This window comes from Octopus bimaculoides, chromosome 9, assembly GCF_001194135.2.
Source record: "Octopus bimaculoides isolate UCB-OBI-ISO-001 chromosome 9, ASM119413v2, whole genome shotgun sequence".
NCBI lineage: Eukaryota > Metazoa > Mollusca > Cephalopoda > Octopoda > Octopodidae > Octopus > Octopus bimaculoides.
Genome location: NC_068989.1, coordinates 88,035,253 through 88,056,186, shown reverse-complemented (window position 1 = coordinate 88,056,186; position 20,934 = coordinate 88,035,253). Strand labels below are relative to the sequence as shown.

At 38.1% G+C, this 20,934-nt stretch overlaps 1 protein-coding gene across 1 annotated transcript in view; it reads right to left on the bottom strand.

Annotated features, from left to right (window-relative positions):
* Window positions 1-1,090: 1,090 nt before the first annotated feature.
* Window positions 1,091-20,934, bottom strand: part of LOC106869838 (chondroitin sulfate synthase 2) — a 76,221-nt gene continuing 56,377 nt past the window's right edge. Inside the window, exons 3-6 of the mRNA XM_014915739.2 lie at window positions 16,342-16,475; window positions 15,470-15,588; window positions 9,590-9,703; window positions 1,091-8,578 (exon numbers count right to left, since the gene is read on the bottom strand). Coding sequence (XP_014771225.1) covers window positions 7,443-8,578; window positions 9,590-9,703; window positions 15,470-15,588; window positions 16,342-16,475 — 1,503 coding nt within the window. The 3' untranslated portion in view covers window positions 1,091-7,442. The remainder of the gene's footprint in view (window positions 8,579-9,589; window positions 9,704-15,469; window positions 15,589-16,341; window positions 16,476-20,934) is intronic.

The window sequence follows — 20,934 nt, the reverse complement described above, 5'->3', positions numbered from 1 at the left end:
AATGTGTAAACCCATGGTTGATGTTGTTACAGCTGTGAAAATAGCCTTTTATTTATTTTCAATTTGACCAGTGGATTACACAATCCAATCTATATGCTATTTTTAAAAAATGTTTAGTGTTTCAGCTATTTCCTGCAGGTTTGTACTGACAATTGATGTTTTTTTTTTGTTTTTGGAGACAAGCGAATGTAATTAAGGCAGTGAGCCGGCATGCTGGGCTAAATGCTTAGCAGTATTCCATCAGCCACTACGTTCTGAGTTCAAATTCCACCGAGGTTGACTTTGCCTTTCATCCTTTCGGGGGTCGATTAAATAAGTACCAGTTACGCACTGGAGTCGATATAATTGACTTAATCTATTTGTTTGTCCCCTGTGTGTGTAGCCCCTTGAAGGCAGTAAAGAAATAAGAGAATATAATTTGAAGGAGATCAGATTGCTGTTTCTACTTTTTGAGACCTTATCCCCAATGACCAACTGCTATTTATTGTATCGACCCCCAAAAGGTTGAGAGGCAAAGTTGACCCCAGCAGCATCTGAACTCTGGATGGAAAGTCACAAAGCGTTTTGTTATGTGTGCTAACAGTTCAGCCAGCTCACTGCCTTTACTTTAATAATTCTAGAGGCACAAGGCCTGAAATTTTGATGGGAGGGTGCCAGTTGACTGCATCAGCCCCACTGCTCAGCTGTTACTTATTTTAACTTCGGAATGCACAGCTGGACAAAAATGCTAACCATTCTGCCAACCCACCACCTCAACTATAATAATCATTTCTATTATAAGCACAAGGCCTGAAATTTTGAGGGGAGGGGCTAAGTCGAAAACAGCAACCTCATTATTTAACTGGTGCTTGTTTCATTGACCCTGAAAGGCAAAGCCAACCTCGGCGGAATTTGAACTCAGGATGTAATGATGGGTAAAATACTGCCATGCATTTTGTCCACCCTGCTAATGACTTGGCCAGCTTGCTACCTTTGCCTCTATTGTAATAATAATTCTACTAGAGGCATAGTAGAATTATGATGGGAGGGGCTAGTTGATAGTATCGACTCTGAAAGGCAACATTAATAACAAAAAAATAACGATAGGGAATGATATTTAATTTCTGTTTATTGAAAAAAAAAAAAATTAAAGTTACAATCTCATTTTTGTCAGAGAGAAGGACTATAATGAACATGGGGTCAATGAAATGGGAGGAGAGAGAAGAGAAAAAAAAAATACTTTAAATAAAATGGATCACACTGCTGCTAATTCTAAATGAGTAGACAAATAACGGGTTTGATCCAGTCACCAATGGATCAAACTAGATTCTAACAAAAAGTAATATAAAACCTCAAAGAAAGCCATCTTTCCACGGAAAACTGTTTGTATAGCAAAACAATATAAAAGAAAAATCCTCTGAAATTGAACTCAAATTTATCAAACAACCAATAAGAACGGAATCCTAGATGAAACCACAAAAAAAAAAAAAAAAAACCCTTTATGGGTGCTTCTTCTTTTTTTTGGTAGAGGAAAACATCAAAAATGTTTAGGGGAAGAAAAAAAAAATATTTATATATTTTCATTGCGTTTTATTTTTTTGAATTTGAAATTAATGAAATTCAGTAAATTTCAGAAATCAATCAAAAAAAAAATTACAATAATGTAAAAGTCTGAACTGTATTAATGATTCAACTAAAGTTACCAGAATTGGTTTTAAACATCTATCCACACACGTGCATGCATACCACATTTACTTGTGCACAGGTCATACCCGGTTTTCCAGTTTAAATCAAGTACAAAACAATGTGATTTATACAGGAGTAAATACAGTTTATGGTGTGTTAATATTCAATTTTGATTCACGTTTGAATAGCAATTTCAGTTAAAAAAAAAAAATTGTTCGGTTCAAATATTTCACCCTCTGAAGTTAGTTTTCACATACTGAAATATCAAACAGTGAAACGAAGGGGGAACCCCCCACCCCAAATTTTTTTTAACATGTCAAACAAGGAAATGGAGGTTGGAAAAGAATAGCAAACGGAAATTTCATGTTATAGTTCCACCAGGAAATGATGTTGAAACAGGTACATATAGACACACTTAGCAATTTCATTTGGATGTTAACTCTGGAGTTTACCATATTAAGCTCACCCATGGGTTCAGGCTATCAGACAGTAATCCAGAGATTGTTTTATCCAAACACATACTCAAAACTATACAAATATCTAGAGTTTCTACATTTATACAAGAAGAATAGAGTGAATAAATCCTTTATTTTATTGATTTACCATCAATGAAATGAAGGACTTCCTTGGTTATAATTTTATATATATGACTGCATGGTAAGAAGTTTGCTTCTCAAATCACATGAGTGCAGGTTCACTCCCACTGAGTGGCACCTTCGGTGAGTGGATTTGGTAACCTGTCAAGTGTGTGTGTGTGTATATATATATATATATATATATATATATATATAATTCAAGCATAGGGTAAAGTCTTTATAAGAATTTATCAAGTAGCTAATGTGAAAAAACCTCATAAGGGAAAAATCCATCATTTATTCCCTAAAATGTATTCATTTATATAAGGGCATTGCTATACATGAATGCCTCACGCTAAGAGGGACTCTAAGGTCAAACTAGCTAGGGGGCTAGCTTTGAGAGTTGCATTTCCTCACGTTCGGTAAAAATGTGTTTATTATGGTAGTTTGACCTTAGAGTCCCTCTTAGCGTGAGGCATTGATGTATAGTAATGCCCTTATATAAATGTGTGTATATATATATGCGTGTTGGGGTGTGACTGTCTTTGCACTTGTCCCCCCCCCCCAACCTCTTGACAAATGATGTTGGTTAGTTTACGTCCCATAACTTAGTGGTTTGGCAAGAAAGGCTAACAAAATAAGTAGCAAGGCTTTAAAAAAAAAAAAAAAAATAAAGAACTGGGGGTCAATTCATTCAATTAAAACTTTTCACCACAGCAAAGCTGCAATCTAATGACTGAAACAACAACAACACACACACACACATGCATGCACAGAGTTCAATTTCAATGAAAAAAGTGTATTCACTTAGAAACTCGGAATGAATGAAATGTGAATTATGAAAAAAAACCTGTCATTAGTTAAACTGTTGGCATTTGAAAAAAACCTTAAAAGTAAATATATCACGGTAAAAGATCTGAAACACTAGTGACAAGTGTTTCCACAACAGAATTTTTATAAGGTTGTGTAATATATAACCATCACTGCCTCAGCAGTTGAAATTTAAGCCTTTTGTTACTGTATTTATTTTGAGATGCGCTGTGTTTCTTTCAATTAATATTAAATATAACAAAGAATTTAGTAAAAATAACTTAGTTATCATTAAGCTAGTGTTAGGAACATAAATTGTGACTAAGGTTTGGTGGAAGATTTTAATTCAAAACTTATGAAAACAAGACATTTATACTACAGAGCCAGGGGCGGTATTGAAGGGGTTAAATATATGTTAAAAACAGAAGAAAGCTATACAACATTTGATATTAAATGTTGTTGAGAATATAGAGAATAAAAAAACAAAATAAGTGAAAAAAAAGTATGTATTCTTCTCCAGTAATAACATCTGTAGATGTGAATGTTAAATGAAAATGAAGTGTTTCTGGCTGGACAATCATTTGTCCAGGAAAATGAAATAGCACCAGGTTAGTAGACTATGGTAGAGAGGACAGAATAGTTTCTTTGAGTGTCAAGCATGAGACAGAAAAAACAGTTTAGAATATATATACATACGTGTGTGTGTGTATGTGTGTGTCTGAACAGACAAAGGAAAGTAGCATTCAATACGTTTGGTTAGGGTTACATGTATTTAATAACAGAGCCACATTAGTCACATGTTCAGAGACACTTTGTGTCATACATCCATGAAGCTTTAAGTGATGTGGAACTAAATTAAACTATTATAGCTATATCACGAAACAAGGAGAAGTAAAATTAAAGTTAAGAATATATACAGAAATGATCTTCAGAGCAAAGAATATCAAATAGAAACTTAATGCGAGCTTTTAGGGAAAAAAGGAAAGATATGAGTATTAAGAAACAAATTTTTTAATACAGGTGAGAGGTATTGCAAGCCTTCTTAAGACCATCTTTGATGTTCAGGTATGATCTGTGAATCATACAGAAACTCACATAATACATCATATTAAATCTAACCTTTCTTTTTTTCTGTGAGTGAAATACTTGTCAGTTTTCAGTGAGCTATGAAAGAAAAGGAATCCTGCAAAGAACTGTAAACTTTGCATCGAAAAATTTGAAAGGGACATGTCCCAAAGAGTGAAAAGCTCAGAATTATCACTGCACCACTAAAGAAGAAGAAGAAGAAGAAGAAGAACTGAAAATGTTTTATTACACAGATGTTTTATATACACAAAGCTATCTGTATGTAAACAATGTTTGTGTTTTAGTGCACAGATGTTGTTCCATAAACTGATAGCTATTTTGTTTAACAACACAAAATGGCTTCCCTTTATTCTGAAAGGTGTTCTGAATCAACCCCACCCAAGGAAAGTCGAAAGAAACAGGTAACATGGGAAGAATTGGAAAACAATGTAAACAAGAACAACTAATACTGCAAGGTATTTGGGCTGATGCTTGACCAATTCTGTCACATCCCTAACATTAAGAAAAGAGTTATGTCTACATATGAAGGGTTCTGGAATATACTTAAAAAGTTACTGTAGTATAACATCTACAGCTTATGTGGTCGCTGTTTAGCCATGGGCAGACATACTTATAATGATCACATACATTTATAGCCGACACCATTGTTTTTTTTTTTACAAACATTTTGTGTGTGTGTGTTTAAGATAGTAGGTCGCATGATCTGAGGGAGATTAAGTTGCTATTTCTAGCAGCTCAAATGACTATCTAGACCGATGGTTCTCTTCTCACCCTTTTTTAATATCCAGGCCAGATCCAAACCTGGATTTTTTTTAGGGGGCTGCACCAAAAAAATAAAAAAAGTAACATAAATCAATTAAAGGGAAATTTATTATATTTGTAGAGGGGAGACTGTTGAGGGCCACCTGAAAGATGCTCGTGGGCTGCATGCGGCCCTGGGAGCTGCAGTTCAGAACTGCTGGCTGAGACACTCCCTTGATAGCTTCAGTTGCTGTTTACCCCCAGGTCACATCTGATCCAGCAGAAGGCCTCTAATGAAAGCATACTAGCCATGATTGCTTTGTTTTTAGGACATATTACGAGTCGTTTTCTTGAGATTACAATGTGTAGTTTTGAAGAGAATTTCGGAGCTATTTCTAGCAGGTAGAGGCTCCTTGTCGCTACAATTTATGTTTTTTGGCAAACAGCGAACAAAATCATGACCTTAAGGTTGACAAAAAGGGAAGGTTAAAGAAGACAGTCATAGCAATGGACTAAACTTCAAAACTGGTCAACAATGAAATTGAACTGTATAACTTTACTAACATCAGGACAAGTACTTGATGGTGATGATGATGATGGTGATGAAGATGAGATGCAATCATCTGATCCAAAAAGCTGAAGCAATCCCAAACTATTTGAACAACATAAACATTACAAAAAGATCATTAAAAACCATCCCTAAGAAAACAAGACGACTTCAGACACTGAAGAGGCAACACACACCACATTGCAGAAGGGTTTCATATCTAAAAATATTGTTGTAAGGTGAAGACCCATAGCATAAGAACTATTTTCCCATTGCTTACCAAGCTACTCAAATTCAGTGTAATATAATAATCTGATGGGAAAATACTACATGTTATGAGACTTCATGTTACAGCTAGGTTTTTGATGCATGCAATGCTTCTGTAATGCAGGAGATAGAAAGGATATAAAAAAGGATAAAGTGCCTTCCCAAGTCATACACTCTCACAAGACTGGTTTCTCATTTTCCATGGCATATATATTTCCTCTTTGGACAGGATACCAGTTCATCGCAGGAGTTTTGCCAGCTGAGTGGACTGGAGCAACATAAAACGAAGTGTTTTGCTCAAAAACACACAGCGTTGCCCAGTTCAGAAGACCAAAACCATAACCTGTTGTGTGATATTAGAAAATGATTATTATATATATATATTTTGGCCTCCATTGTTTAGAGATAATGTTCCAAAAAACCATCCAGAAATAAAAAAACCCAAATCAAGATCAGAGAGCAGACAAACCAAAATGTGCAAACGCCAAGATTAAACCATTTTCCATCTCATAGCCCACAAAAATTGAAATTATTTACAATAACTTGGCTTAAATAGACATTTAAAATGGACACGTTTTTTAAGCCAGTCTGGTTGAACAGAACTAAGATGATTGTGTGGTAGTAATTCTGTGCTTGTTTTGCCTTTTTAAAAAAAAAAATTGGTATAGTGCTGTATCAAGGACTACAATTATCTTTTGTGTATCTTTACTTTTTTTTTTCTTTAAAGACAGACAAGGTTTGTGGTAATAGGAAATTCTATTCATTTTGGTGCTATAATTTAGAAACGAGCTTTTGGTCACACTTGTGTTGCAAGCAATATCATCCGACATCTCAAAGTCTCTTTAGTGTCTCTTCCGTTCCAATCATGCACCTCTACATTGAATTCGGTTATAGCAACACTCCATTGAAGTTACATTTGACAGCAGATGCCTCAGAGACATCTGCAGGAAACTCAAACAAACATATAACAAAGAGGAAGTCATGATTTAGGCATGTCTTCTTTTGGCAATTTCCCAAGAGCCATATGGGAAATATCTTTTTTTTTTTGTTGGTTTTGCTCCAGCACCAGAAGAAGGGGGTAGTCGCACACACACACACACACACCAATAGCTGAAATTCACCAAATGCAATGCAAGATCTATGTGTGTGCAACAGTATCTGACATGAGACAATGGCATGCAAGCTGTCTGCAAATAATGCTAAAAATACAACAGACAGCGAATTACCTTTGATTGGCACCAGTGATCAATTGGAACTTCACAATTCTTTGTGTCAAGATCTTGCTGAGTTTTTGTGAAGAATAAATATTGTTTGAGTGAGATTGAGGGTTTGTGTGCAAACATATACATGCCATATATATATATATATATACATATATATACATATATATATAAAGACATTTAAAAGCACTTACACAAACTGATAAAAGAAAACACAATGATCCCTTTTTTCTTCTGTTTTAGATTGTGCTCATAGATGTCTTATATCTTAACCAGACATAAACATATATATGTGTATGTATGTAGTGTGTGTATATGTGGTGTGTGTGTGCGTAGACATAAAAATATACACAAATGTTAAATGTGTGTGTGTTTGCTTTTGTTATTGTATGTGAATGTCAACTTAGATGCATGTGTATATGGGTGGCTGTATGTATGTAACAATGTTCAAATCTGTATGTGTATGAGAGTAAAGGCCTTAAATTAACGAGGTTGTTCTCGGGCCTGTTCCTCAGTCTTGTTTATTTTGGTCTAAGATTTCTGTGTTTTCTTCTTGTTCTTGCTGTTGGCTGCTGGTGACTCATCAGCCTTAAAAATCACCTTTTTCTTCATCTTTAATTTTTCCATTTTTTCTTCGTATTCAAATATAAGTCGAGCCAGTTGAGACCGGTTTGCCAATGCCTCCAGCCGACGAATCCTGCATCGCTCATAGATGTATCTTGGCGATGACTGTATGCAGTTGATTGTTTTGTAGCGGTGCTTCAGTGTTGGTTCGATTGCACGCAACACATGGACTTTTTTGTGTTTGAGGAACATTCTGAATAGATCGTGGCTATTTACTTCTTTTGCAGGAATGTTTTTGCGAGCATCCTGGTAATCCTTGTTGTAGAAGCTGCTGTGTTCATAGGAATACACATCAAAGTGACCAACATTTCTCTTGAGGTCAATTGACGTAGGATACGGCCGCTTGTCGTAAATCAAGTTTGGTTTGTATTGCCAGAAACCAATTGGGAAGAACACTTGCCAATTTAGGATGCTGTTCATACGAACACGGTTGAAAAACTCTGTTGCTAGGTCCATGCCAACCGTTGACAAAAGTAGTAGGGACTCTGGTAGGAAATGTTGTGAGACGGAATCCATTAACATTAAGTCAGGGACATACACGCTGGCGGTTTCGTAGTTCACCCATCTGATTTTCTCTTTATGGTATTTGTTGTTATAGTATGTGATCATTGATTTAAGTACGTAGAACTTATCTTCATCCAACAAGTGTGAGTTGTTCTTGTAAATGAATACAATTAGCAGGTTGGTGTTGTCACCAGCATCCAGGCAGTTCTGTGCGTATGAGTCCAGAAAGCTACCCAACTCATTTTTGTCCTCGTCTGACACTGGCAAGATAAGATTCACCTGTGTGTTCTCTGTTACGTAGGGCATGGGGATGATTTCCACGTGGCCCAGTGGACGCACCATGTGAAGACGTTTTTCAATGGTTTTCTTTTCAACGTTGTCAACCAGTGCAAAATCAACAATGTACTCCATTCCCCGATATGGATCGAATCGACGGTAGCCATTGACCAAGCGTGAGAATGTGTAGCGTTTCTTGTACTTCTTGGCCAGTTTATCTTGGGCTAATTTGATGACTTCATCAACATCGAGTTTATTGACTCCTGCAAGAAGAAAAAGTACAGAAATGAAGGCAACAGCATCAAAATGGTAAGAAAAAGACAGACAAAAAAAAGAAAGGTCAGACATGTTTTATTTATTAGACAAGTAGTGAAGGAAGAGGGGGAAGTGACTATGATATTTGGGGCACTGCTGCCAAAGTGATGATGTGGGTAGGATTGTACTAACTACCAAAGTGATGATCTGGGTATGATTGTACTAGCTGTCAAGGTATTGACAGGGATAGAATTCCAGAAGAGATTGTTTTGAAGAAAAGGGATTTGGAGAACAGTTTGGTTAGTGTAGTAAAGATTGTTTGCCAACGTAACATAGCAGTCCTGGTTTAGGACGAATGTTGCTGTAATTTAGCCCCAGGAGACATCGTCTCCAGTTGGCTATACATGATCTGTGTCCTTACATTTTCAAACAAGAGAATCTAGCATCCCCACTCAGCTCAAAACAATATCTGTCTTGCGATTTCTGGGTTATTTCTCTTCATCAGCACAGAATAATTACACAGATATTGTTCTGAGCTGAGTGGGGGTGCTAGATTCCCTTGTTCAAAAATATAAGGACACATCCTGTCGTATAACCAGCTGGAGACGATGCCTCCTGGGGCTAAATTACAGCAACATTTGTCCTAAACAAAGTACTGTTACTGAATATCTCATGTTGTGAGATTTAAAAATAGTAATTTTCTAGTTTGGTTAGTGTTAGATGTAAGTATATAATGTGTAAAGACTGATAATTTAAAAGTGCTGGGGTGAGAAAGTTAGGTACAGTAGTTCTGATGCAGTACATGTGTAGTAATGAGAGAGCAAAAGTATGTGGAAGTAAATGAAAGAATACCCAAGGTACAGTAACAAATTACACAAACAAACAAAAGATGAAATAATAGAAGAAAATAAAATGGAACATGTTCATGAAAGAATAAAACAGGGTGTGTGTGTTGGTGTGTAGGTGTCTTTCACCAACCCTGTTGCTCCACCACCACAAAACATTTTTGTATAGTTTACCTGAAAGAACTTTCTCGTTTGAATAATCATTATCAAAATACAGGTGTGTAGCTGTGAAGTATTGCCAATGTATGACATCAAAACGATTCTTTGGCTTGAATGGTTCTGGCACACCTGAAAAAATTAAATAAAAAGAAAATATTCAATTCAATTAAACAATAGCTGTAGTAGTAGTAGTAGTTATTGTGAACAATAGTGTAAGCAATTAAAGTCCTCGTAAACCTTGCACTGAGTGGGTCACAACATTTAATAACAGCAGCAGAAGCTGCAGGGAAAAACATCCGTGCAGCTGAGCTTAAACACATTTCGTTTTTATATATATATATATTGAATCATGCCACTTGGGTGGCTGGCTGGCTGGCTAGGTAAGCAAGCCAACGTTACCTCTGATCAGAAGACTGGTCCATCACAGAGTTACAATTTAGAGCTGAGCGAACTGGAGCAATGTGAAATGAAGTGTCTTGCTTAAGAACACAACACACTGCCCAGTCAGGAATCGAACCCATGATTCAGTGATCATGAGGGCAAACCTCTAGGTCACGCTCCTTCACCTTTCACTAAAAGAAATCAACTAATTACATACACACAGACACATTCATTTTACATCCACTTTCTATTCTGGCAGGGGTGAAGCTTATAAAGCTTTGGTCAGTCTGGGGCTACAGCAAAGACACTTATCTAAGGTGTCCCGCAATGGAACTGAAGCGAAAACCATGTGATTGGGAAGCAAGCTATGCTGAATCCTATAAGCCATGCCTGCACCACAAAAGGACAAAATAAAAAAATAAAATCCCAAAACAGCACATGACCAAGCCAGAGATAGCTGCAGGTTGTGGAAGCAGACAATAATACAACAACAGCAACAAAAGCATTGCAAGAGGAAAGGGGAGAAGGCAGAGGTGGAGAAAAAAGAAGAGCAGCAAGTCAGAACCAAATCCAAACTGTTTGTTTTGAGTCTTCTATGTCTTGATTATGTACAAAACAGAATATCATTGTGATCTCACCAAAAAAAAAAAGAAAAAAAAAAAAAAAAAAAAAAAAAAAAAAGAAAAACCAAAAAATCTAACAATTAAAAATAGAACAACAACAACAGCAACAACAACAACAACCATGACCAACAACACAAGGAATGTCTACTGGCTTGGAAATTGATAAGAAATACCTTGAAGTTAGTTTAATGTGAACCATGAAATGAAATGCAAGAAGTTCATAAGTGTTGGGTCTTCTCTGCTCTTAATTTCTTCTTAATTAAAAAAACAAAACCCTGATTGCCTTTGGTTATGATTATTACTTCTGCCTTAGCGAAGGCAGAAGTATTGTTTTCAATCATGTTTGTTTGTCTGTGGACAGGATGTCTCAAGAACCGAAGGATGGATTTGGATGAAACTTTCAGGGATGTTTGGCCTCATGACAGACATGAACTGATTAGATTTTGGGATTGATCTGGTACTGGACAAGGATTCTGGACTATTTTTCCTGTTTTTTTTTCTTTTACATAATTTTTGAGAGCGGTTGAGTTCATTTTTAGTATTCTCATTTGAGAGCAATTGAGTTTATTTCAGATATTCTCATTTTAAAAATCATCTCTGGCTGACCGTTGAGAGGATGTTGGTATTGTCTTGGTGGAGGTTTGTGCTCTCTGAGTGTTCTTGTTGAGAATCATCATCATCGTTGAACGTCCGCCTTCCAAGCTAGCATGGGTTGGATGATTTGACTGAGGACTGGCGAACCAGAAGGCTGCACCAGCCTCCAATCTGATCTGGCAGAGTTTCTACAACTGGATGCCCTTCCTAACACCAACCGCTCCGAGAGTGTAGTGGGTGTTTTTACGTGCCATTGGCATGAGGGCCAGCCAGGTTGTACTGGCAATGGCCATCCTCAAAATGGTGCCACCTGCACAGGAGCCAGCCCAGTGGCACTGGCAACAACCTCACTCGAATGTTTTTTCACGAGGCAATGACAGACCAATTAGTTGTGTTGGGGGTTTAAGAGGGGGACCACATAGCACAGATGTTAAGGTAATAAGATAAATATATATACAAATTCTAAAAATAATAAAAAAATATACAGTACAGTACTGTTTCTACTTTGCGGATTTTCACCAATCACGGAGGGTCTTGGAATGTAACACACCCATGATAGTCGAGAGATTACTGTGCATTGTTCTACATGTCCTTCCTATTCTAAAGGTGGTAACAGCTGAAGTGAGGGAGATCTGGTTGCTATTACTACTGGATCAGGCCATGATAAACATTCTGTCATAGCTTGAGTATTAGAAGTAACAATGGTGGGTGTAGTGAAAGAAGTGCTTAGAAACATGAAAATGTAGATGGACCATTGTGACAAAAAAAATAAAATAAATAAAGTGACACAAAATAAAAAGAATAAAGAGATAAAGCAAATAAAGGAAACTTTAAAATAAATATTTACAAGGCGTAAAAAACAAGTTCTAAATAGGACAAATGAACTGAAAAAAAAAAAAAATAAATAAATAAAAAGGCAGGTAGATAAAAATCGGAGAAATACTGTAGAACAAATATCAGAAGACGATGGTAAAAGGACACTGGTTGTTACATTAGAGTGCAAGACTTGAAGATAAAAGGTTGAGGAAGTATAACAAGAGAAAAGCCGACAATGGATGAAAAGATTAGGATGAAAGACAGAAATTCAAGTTCTGATCTGAGCAGAAGAATAAATTCTTTCCCTCTCACACATAAGTACAAAAATCAACGACGTCAAAACTACGACATGCAAAGGAGGGCTACCCTTGTAGTAAAGGAGTGTGAAGGTGTAGTCATCCCTTACTGTATCATGATTCACCTATCTCGGGTTTATTATATGTCGATTCCTCCATGGTGTTGTTTTGCATTGGCTGTGTGGTAAGTAGCTTGCTTACCAGCCACATAGTTCCGGGTTCTGTCCCACTGCATGGCACCTTGGGCAAGTGTCTTTCAACTATAGCCTCGGGCCGACCAAAGCCTTGTGAGTGGATTTGGTAGACGCAAACTGAAAGAAGACAGTCATATATATGTATGTACGAGTGTGTGTATATGTTTGTGTGTCTGTGTTTGTCTACCCAACATCGCTTGACAACCAATGCTGGTGTGTTTATGTACCCGTAACTTAGCGGTTCGGCAAAAGAGACCGATAGAATAAGTACTAGGCTTACAAAGAATAAGTCCTGTGGTCGATGTGTTTGACTAAAGGCGGTGCTCCAGCATGGCCACAGTCAAATGACTGAAACAAGTAAAAGAGTAAAAGAGATGTACAAATTATAAAAATAGAAAAAAATATATATATACAGTATAGTACTGTTTCTACTTCTCAGATTTTCACCTACTTGTGCTGGTGGCATGTGAACAAAACACTGGACTGACTCCTGTGCAGGTGGCACATAAAAAACACCATTCGAGCATGGCCGTTGCCAGTACTGCCAGACTGGCCCTCGTGCCGGTGGCACATAAAAAGCACCCACTACACTCTCAGAGTGGTTGGTGTTAGGAAGGGCATCCAGCTGTAGAAACTCTGCCAAATCAGATTGGAGACTGGTATAGCCATCTGGTTCGCCAGTCCCCAGTCAAATTGTCCAACCCATGCTAGCATGGAAAGCGGACGTTAAATAATGATGATGATGATGATGATACAAAGTAGTTGTATACTGTCAACTTAACGTGACAGTCCCAATATGGGAATCATACTAGTGCTATTTAGTCCTAGAAAGCTGGACTGCTTCCTGTCGGCCTTTGACACATTTCCTGTTTCCTTGTGTATACAAGGGGGAGACAAGCACCTCCAAAGTGGTCCAGCTTCCTCGGGCTAAATAGCAGCAGTATGATTCCCTTATTGGGACTGTCACATTAAGTTGACAGTATACAACTACATTATCATAACACTGCTGCTTAAGTCTCTCTGTGAGATTTAGAAACAGATCATTTCTAATTTCGGATTTAACTATCCCCTGGTTGCTTAGATACTTCAGACTACCCCTGAAATATTGAAGCAATCCTATCATATACCTATATATATATATATATATATGGTGGTTGTCTACTCCTTACACAGAGTTTGACCACCTCCTGCACCTACACCTTAGCCCTTTCATGGCGTCTGATGTGGTTTTTTAAACCAGACAAGGTTTTGAAAAAACACCCACACAAATTGCACCTCTGATTTGAACTACCAATACCTGCAGGTAAGTTCTGCTCATTGTGGATCCTAACATGTCTTTTAAGAAACCCATTGGATTTGCAAGCCCTCTGGCATACACCACATTCAAACGTGTGCAGACATATAATCATACATTTTTAACATCGCCGATTCCTATGGATCGCATAAATTGCAATTCTTCGAAACATATGTCGGAATAAAGTATGCAGCTATAACATGCGTTTTCTCCATTCCTTAAATTTTTAAATATACTCAAATACCCAAAATATCAAGGAGTTTCTGCCTCACCAACAGGAATTACACCACAGTTATTTTGTGATCTTTGCTACCTTGGTTTCTATTAACCCATTTATTCTATCCGAATTATTATTTATTAGGATAGAATAAATACATATAATTAAGATTTAGCACAGCACAGAATGTGACAAAGCTGGCCTTTTGAATAGCAGGTATTACCTCAACGCACAAGGTGAATACAAGTGAATGGGAGACAAAAGGATAGGGAGTGTGGGTGGGTGTTAGAGTGTAAGAGAGAATGAGAGACGGGAAATAGATGAGTTCATGACTATAATGAAAGGAGAACATGTGTCTGAGGGAAGAGCATGTGACAACTATAGAAACCAGTTAGGGTTGAGGGTTATCAAGGATAAAATTTTACACATACTGACATAAGACATAAGCAAAGAAACCATCCCAATTCTTTCTCCCCCATACCTCTGTTGCCCAACAATAACTGGAAATTAACATAATGAAGGTGACACGAATTATAAAGAAAGGTACAACTTACCTGTATGTGCATCCTGGTTGAGCAGGTGAAATAAATTAAGACATTCATAATTAGTATGAGACAACAATCTCCTTCCTTCTCTCTGTCACGCACACACTCACAAGTACAGACATAGGGAGTGACTACATTGTTGATGGGCTTTGGAGAAAAAGTAATTTACATTGGTGTGACAGTCTTACTGTCTACATGGAGCATGGACAACCTGCTGCTCATGCGGCCACATGAGGCTTTCCTATGACTATGTGGTTTTGGGTTTAATCCCATTAAGGAGCACCTTTGGCAAATGTCTTCTGCTATAGCCATGGGCCAACCAATGCCTTGTGAGTGAATTTGGTAGACAGAAACTGTGTGGAAGTCTGTCACACGCGCATGTGTGTGTGTGTGTGTGTGTGTGTGTGAGCATGTCTTTGTGTCTGTCCCAACCACTGTTTGACAACCAGTGTTGCTTTGTTTACGTCCTTGTAACTTTGTGGTTCAGCAAAAGAAACTGAGTAAAAAGCAGACTTAAATTAAGAATTGGGTCTGATTTGTTTGGCTAAAACCCTTTAACCCTTTAGCATTCAGATCACTCAGTCAAATGTAATTCTTATTCATTCTCATTGTTTGGAATTAATCATGTGTTATCACACAGCTTTGAGATATCAATGATGCCATTGTCTCTTTCTACAATGATATTGCAGGGTAAGTGTGAGAGGCTGGATCTGGCTGGTTCAAATGTTAAAGGGTTAAAGTGATATTCCAGCATGGTTGTAGTTCAATGATTGAAACAAGTAAGTGGTAAAGTGTTAGACAATGATGTGTAATATAGCGGAAGTACAAGGGATCGGTTTAATGGAATGTTAAAGAATGAGCCCCCCCCCCCCCGCACTCACATCCCTAAGTAGTTTGTTGGAGTTGGTGAATGAAGACCACAACAAGACACTTACCTACTGGCCACGATAGGCTACTTTTACCACCGGGGGCAAACTGACTGAGATAAAGTATCTCCTCTTTTGTTCGTTCGATCTCTTGCAGAGTGGTATTTAAGTCCATTTGGCAGAAGTACCTGACAGCAATGAGAAAAACAAGTAGATTGGGATTAACAACAACAAAAAAGAAGAAAAAAAGCCCATGGGCATATGGTGTAGTGGTTAAGAGCGCGGGCTACTAACCCCAAGATTCTGTTCGATTCCAAACAGTAACGTGAATAATAATAATAATATCGAAAAATACCTTAGGAATGAGAACCCAGGTTCAAAATTTCCCCAAGACACCTGATGAAGGCCAGAGAGTATATCAGCCGAAACGTGTTAACAACAAACAAGATGAGGACAAATATCCGTCAAATGTAAATAATGTAAATAATGTACATAATTCCTCATCTGTTAAATATAAAACTGAACAACAACAACAATCGTAGTTTACAGTGTTAGAAACAACAACAAAAATTATAGATACCTCAGAGCAGAAACTAATTTTTGTAAACCAGTGCAATCAAATAAACAGAAGAAGCATAGAGTCGTGAAATTCTTTTAAGTTTATTTAATTATGAGACGTAGTCAACTTCACTAGTGTTGGTGCCATGACAAAATGAACTATGTTCACTCTGGAAACTGTTTGATGACAGGGAATGAATCCAGCTATAGAAACTAAGCCAAATGACGACACACACAAACACTAGTCTGTAGGAGCAGTAGCACTCAATAAGAAGTGACCAGCCATGAGATGACCTGTCCAACCCCTGCCAGCATGGAAAACAGATGTAAAATGAAAATGATAATGATGATGATGATGGTAAAGTGAAAAAGAAGGGACTTACTTGTGCAGCTTGTATGCAGATATGTCATCAGGCATTGGTGCAAAAGCTATGGATGGCTTTAGCCTGGCATTGTGTAGGATCTGCATGTTGTCATAGTCAAGCTCAGCAACCTGCAGGTAGCTGTATGTCTGGTCCTGTAAGGTACAACAGAGAGAAAGTGAGAAGAGAGACAAGCACTTGTAGCCCAACATATTTACACAACTCATTTAATACTTTAGCATTCAAACCATCCATATCTGGCCCAAATATTCCACCTGTTTATGTTAAAACTTGCCAGATCCAACCTTTTATACCTACCCTACAATGCTGTTCTAAAAATAAACAATCACATCATTGAAATCTCAAAACCACAAGATAATGCATGATGAATTCAAAACAATGTAAATATTTGATAGAGTAATCACAATGCTAAAGAGTTAAACAAAGGCATAGGTGCAGGAGTGGCTGTGTGGTAAGTAGCTTGCTTACCAACCACATGGTTCTAGGTTCAGTCCCACTGTGTGGCACCTTGGGCAAGTGTCTTCTATAGCCTCGGGCCGACCAAAGCCTTGTGAGTGGATTTGGTAGACGGAAACCGAAAGAAGTCCATTGTGTATATATATATATATAAGTTTGTATGTACATATATTTATCACCACGACCACCACCACCATCATGTCACCATCATGTCACCATCACCACCACCATCCTATTGTATATGTACATAAATCTATGTGAGTACATAGATATATGTGTACATATATCTATGTACATATATTTATGTGTGGTGGGGGTTTGACCCCCACCACTGCACAACAACTGGTGTTGGTGTGTTTACGTCCCTGTGACTGAGCAGTTTGGCAAATGGAGCCAAGAGAATAAGTACCAGGATTTTTAAAAAAATGAAGTCCTGGGGTTGATTTGTTCGACTAAAATTCCTCAAGTCAGTGCTCCTGCATGGCCACAGTCTAATGACTGCAACAGGCAGAAGATATATGTATGGATATGGATAAATATGCCATATAATTATCTACCTACCTACCTAACTAGCTATCTATGCTATCCCTCTATATTATCTGTTTATTTATTTATCTCTCTCTCTCTCTCTCTATCTATCTGTTTATCTATCTATTTATCTATCAATCTGTCTATTTTTCTCTCTCTCTCTCTCTGTTTATCTATCTGTCTGTCCGTTAGTCTATCTGTGTCTATCTATCTATCGCTCTGTCTCTCTCTCTTTCTATATCTATCTGTCTATACTATCTATCTATCTATCCATCCATCCATATATACATATATATACACACATATAAAGCTCCCAGTGTTTTTACGTAATGTGATACTTTCAAACATGTCAGACCACCAAAATATTAGGTGCCACTGTTCATGTCTGGCTTTGTTTGCTTAACCCTTTTCATAACTATATTTCTGTTGCAATATACTGCCTTTTGTTTCAATTCATTTTTGGAAATAGCAGAGAATTTGGTAAAACAACTCTGTGATTATTAATCTGGCATTTGCAACACAAATTAGCATGAAATTTTGATGGACTGTTTAAATTTAGGTCACTTTAGAACAGGAAGTTTGTATCACAGAACCAGGGCTGGTCTCAGGCAGGTTGTTATAAGAAGGGTTAAGGGAGTGTGTGAAAGGCTTTGATTGTAGATAGATGAGTGTGAGAGAGAGGGTGAGTGAGTGTAGGTATGAGTCCCTCAGAAACTTTATAGATGAGATTTTTGTTTTTTGTCTATAATTCTAAGCGAAGTGAATTGTTTTTGCTTTTTTTTTTATTGGTGTGTGATATATAGCATTCTCTGCAAGAGAATGCTATATTTTGTTGATGAAGGTAACAGAGGTGATGGTGGTAGATGGTGGTGGTAATAGCAACAACTCACCACCGCCAACACCAAACTGTTACTACCATATACTAACACAACCATCACCACAACCACAACTGCCCTCATCATCACCATCATGTCACCACCACCACCACCACCACCACCACCATTATTTCACCATCACCACTACCATATTCGTCCTGACTGGTTGTGGTTATGGTGGCTGTATCTACATCTGGGTCTCTTGCTCCATATGTCCTTGTAAAGCCTGCAACTGATGATGATGATGGCGGCAGCAGTGGTGGTGGTGGTGACAATAACAGTGGGATTTGGAAGTAGAGCTGGCGGCAGTGATGGATGTCTACAGTTATGATGGTGGATGCGACAAGGATGGTGTCAAAATTGATGATCATGATAGTGATGGCAGTAATAATGAAAACAACAAGAATTATTACGAAATGACGTCAGCAAAAAAGAAAAAAGAAAAATCAAGGTAAGTCTTGTGGGTGGGTGGGGTGAAAGGCAGGATGTTGTTGATCTAATTAATTAAACCCCACCTCACATACTGACTTCTTCCTAAGAGTGACTGGCCTTCTGTCTATGTTAATAATAATAATAATAATAATAATAATAATAATAATAACTAGAGTGCTCAGAGAGTGCAAACCTCCACCAAGGCAACACCAACGTCCTCTCAACGATTAGCCAGAGATGATTTTTAAAATGAGAATATCTGAAATGAACTCTGGCTTATTATTAAACGCGAATACTAAAATAAACCCAACCGCTCTCAATAATTAAGTAAAAAAAATAGGAAAAATAATCCAGAATTCTTGTCCAGTACCAGATCGATTCCAAAATCTAATCAGTTTGTGCCAGTCACGAGGCCAAACATCCTTGAAAGTTTCATCGGAATCCATCCAACAGCTCTTGAGATATCTTGTCTACGGACAAACAAACAAACACAACTGAAAACAATACCTCCGCCTTCAGAAAGGCAGAGGTGATAATAATAATCCTTTCTACTATAGGCACAAGGCCTGAAATTTGGTGGGAGGGGACTAGTTAATTTCATCGACCCCAGTGTTTAACTGGTACTTGATTTACATTATTTACATTTGACGGATATTTGTCCTCATCTTGTTTGCTGTTAACACGTTTTGGGTGATATACCCTCCAGCCTTCTTCAGGTGTCTTGGGGAAATTTCAAACCTGGGTTCTCATTCCTAAGGTATTTTTTGATATTATTATTATTATTATTATTATTATTATTGAGTACTGGGGGTCAATATAATCGCCTTCCTGGCACTTGTGCCAGATGGCACGTGTAAAACATTCGAGCAAGATCGTTGCCAGTGCCGCCGAACTGACTCCTGTGCAGGTGGCATGTAAAATACACCATTTTGAGCGTGGCTGTTGCCAGTACCGCCTGACTGGCCTTCGTGCCGGTGGCACGTAAAAGCACCCACTACACTCTCAGAGTGGTTGGTGTTAGGAAGGGCATCCAGCTGTAGAAACTCTGCCAAATCAGATTGGAGCCTGGTGTAGCCACCTGGTTCGCCAGTCTTCAGTCAAATCGTCCAACCCATGCTAGCATGGAAAGCGGACGTTAAACAACGATGATGATGATGATATCCCCACCCAACAAAATTTCAAGCCTTGTGCCTATTGTAGAAAATCCCGGATCAATTTCCTCCAGTTTCACTTGAAAAGGAAAATAAGGGTTGAGAGGGAAATATTGTCTTCAAGCCAATTTGGCGAAAGGTGAATGAAAGTGGTGAGAATGGTGCAGGTGAATGGGCCTGCCCTGAGCATATGTCTGTAGCTGAAAAAAAAAGGGGGGAAAGGGAAAAAAGTACTTGTCCCCAAGTCAGGATATCCATGGGTTTTTTTATGGGGTTTTCCCATGGGCAGCCCTCAAACGTCTCCTCCCTATTGAGGATCACACATTCTTTTCTTTTTTTTATTTGTTTCAGTCATTTGACTGTGGTCATGCTGGAGCACTGCCTTTAGTTGAACAAATTGACCCCAGAACTTATTCTTAGTAAGCCTAGTACTTATTCTGTCGGTCCCTTTTGTCTAGCGATCATGAGGGGACAAACACAAACACATATATATATATGTGATGGGCTTCTTTCTGTTTCCGTCTACCAAATCCACTCCCAAGGCTTTGGTCAGCCCGAGGCTATAGTAGAAGACACTTTCCCAAGGGGCCACACAGTAGGACTGAACCTGGAACCATGTGGTTCGTAAGCAAGGTACTTTTATTCATTAAATTTGCCACGAGGACAGTACATAGAGTAGCTGTGGGCTGGACGAAGACATTAAATGAGATGAGATGATAAACACGATGATATTAATGGGAGAAGACAGAAGCCGCCTACCGAACTCTGCTTCTCTAAAGCATTGTTCTTTTTTATAAATTACACAAATTTACGAATTGAGGCCATAAACCTCTTACTTCACAATATCCTTTTACAGACTTTGAACTGAGGCACTTGCCTCTTACGAATGGCTTCGAAAGGAAACCGTTCACTTTTACGACAGACTCGATGTCGCTGTACAACGCAGCAATCCAACCGCGGAAGGTTGGGCCCAGGCCAGCCTTCCCGAGGACTGCCGCCAAGTACCAATGGTCAACCCTATCAAAAGCCTTAGACTGGTCTAAATGTACCAGTGTTGCCGACTTAATGTGGCAGTCTCATGAAAGGGAATAATGCTACTATTTTCTCATACTCAATTCTATGTAAACCTCTGTACCACCACCACCACCACC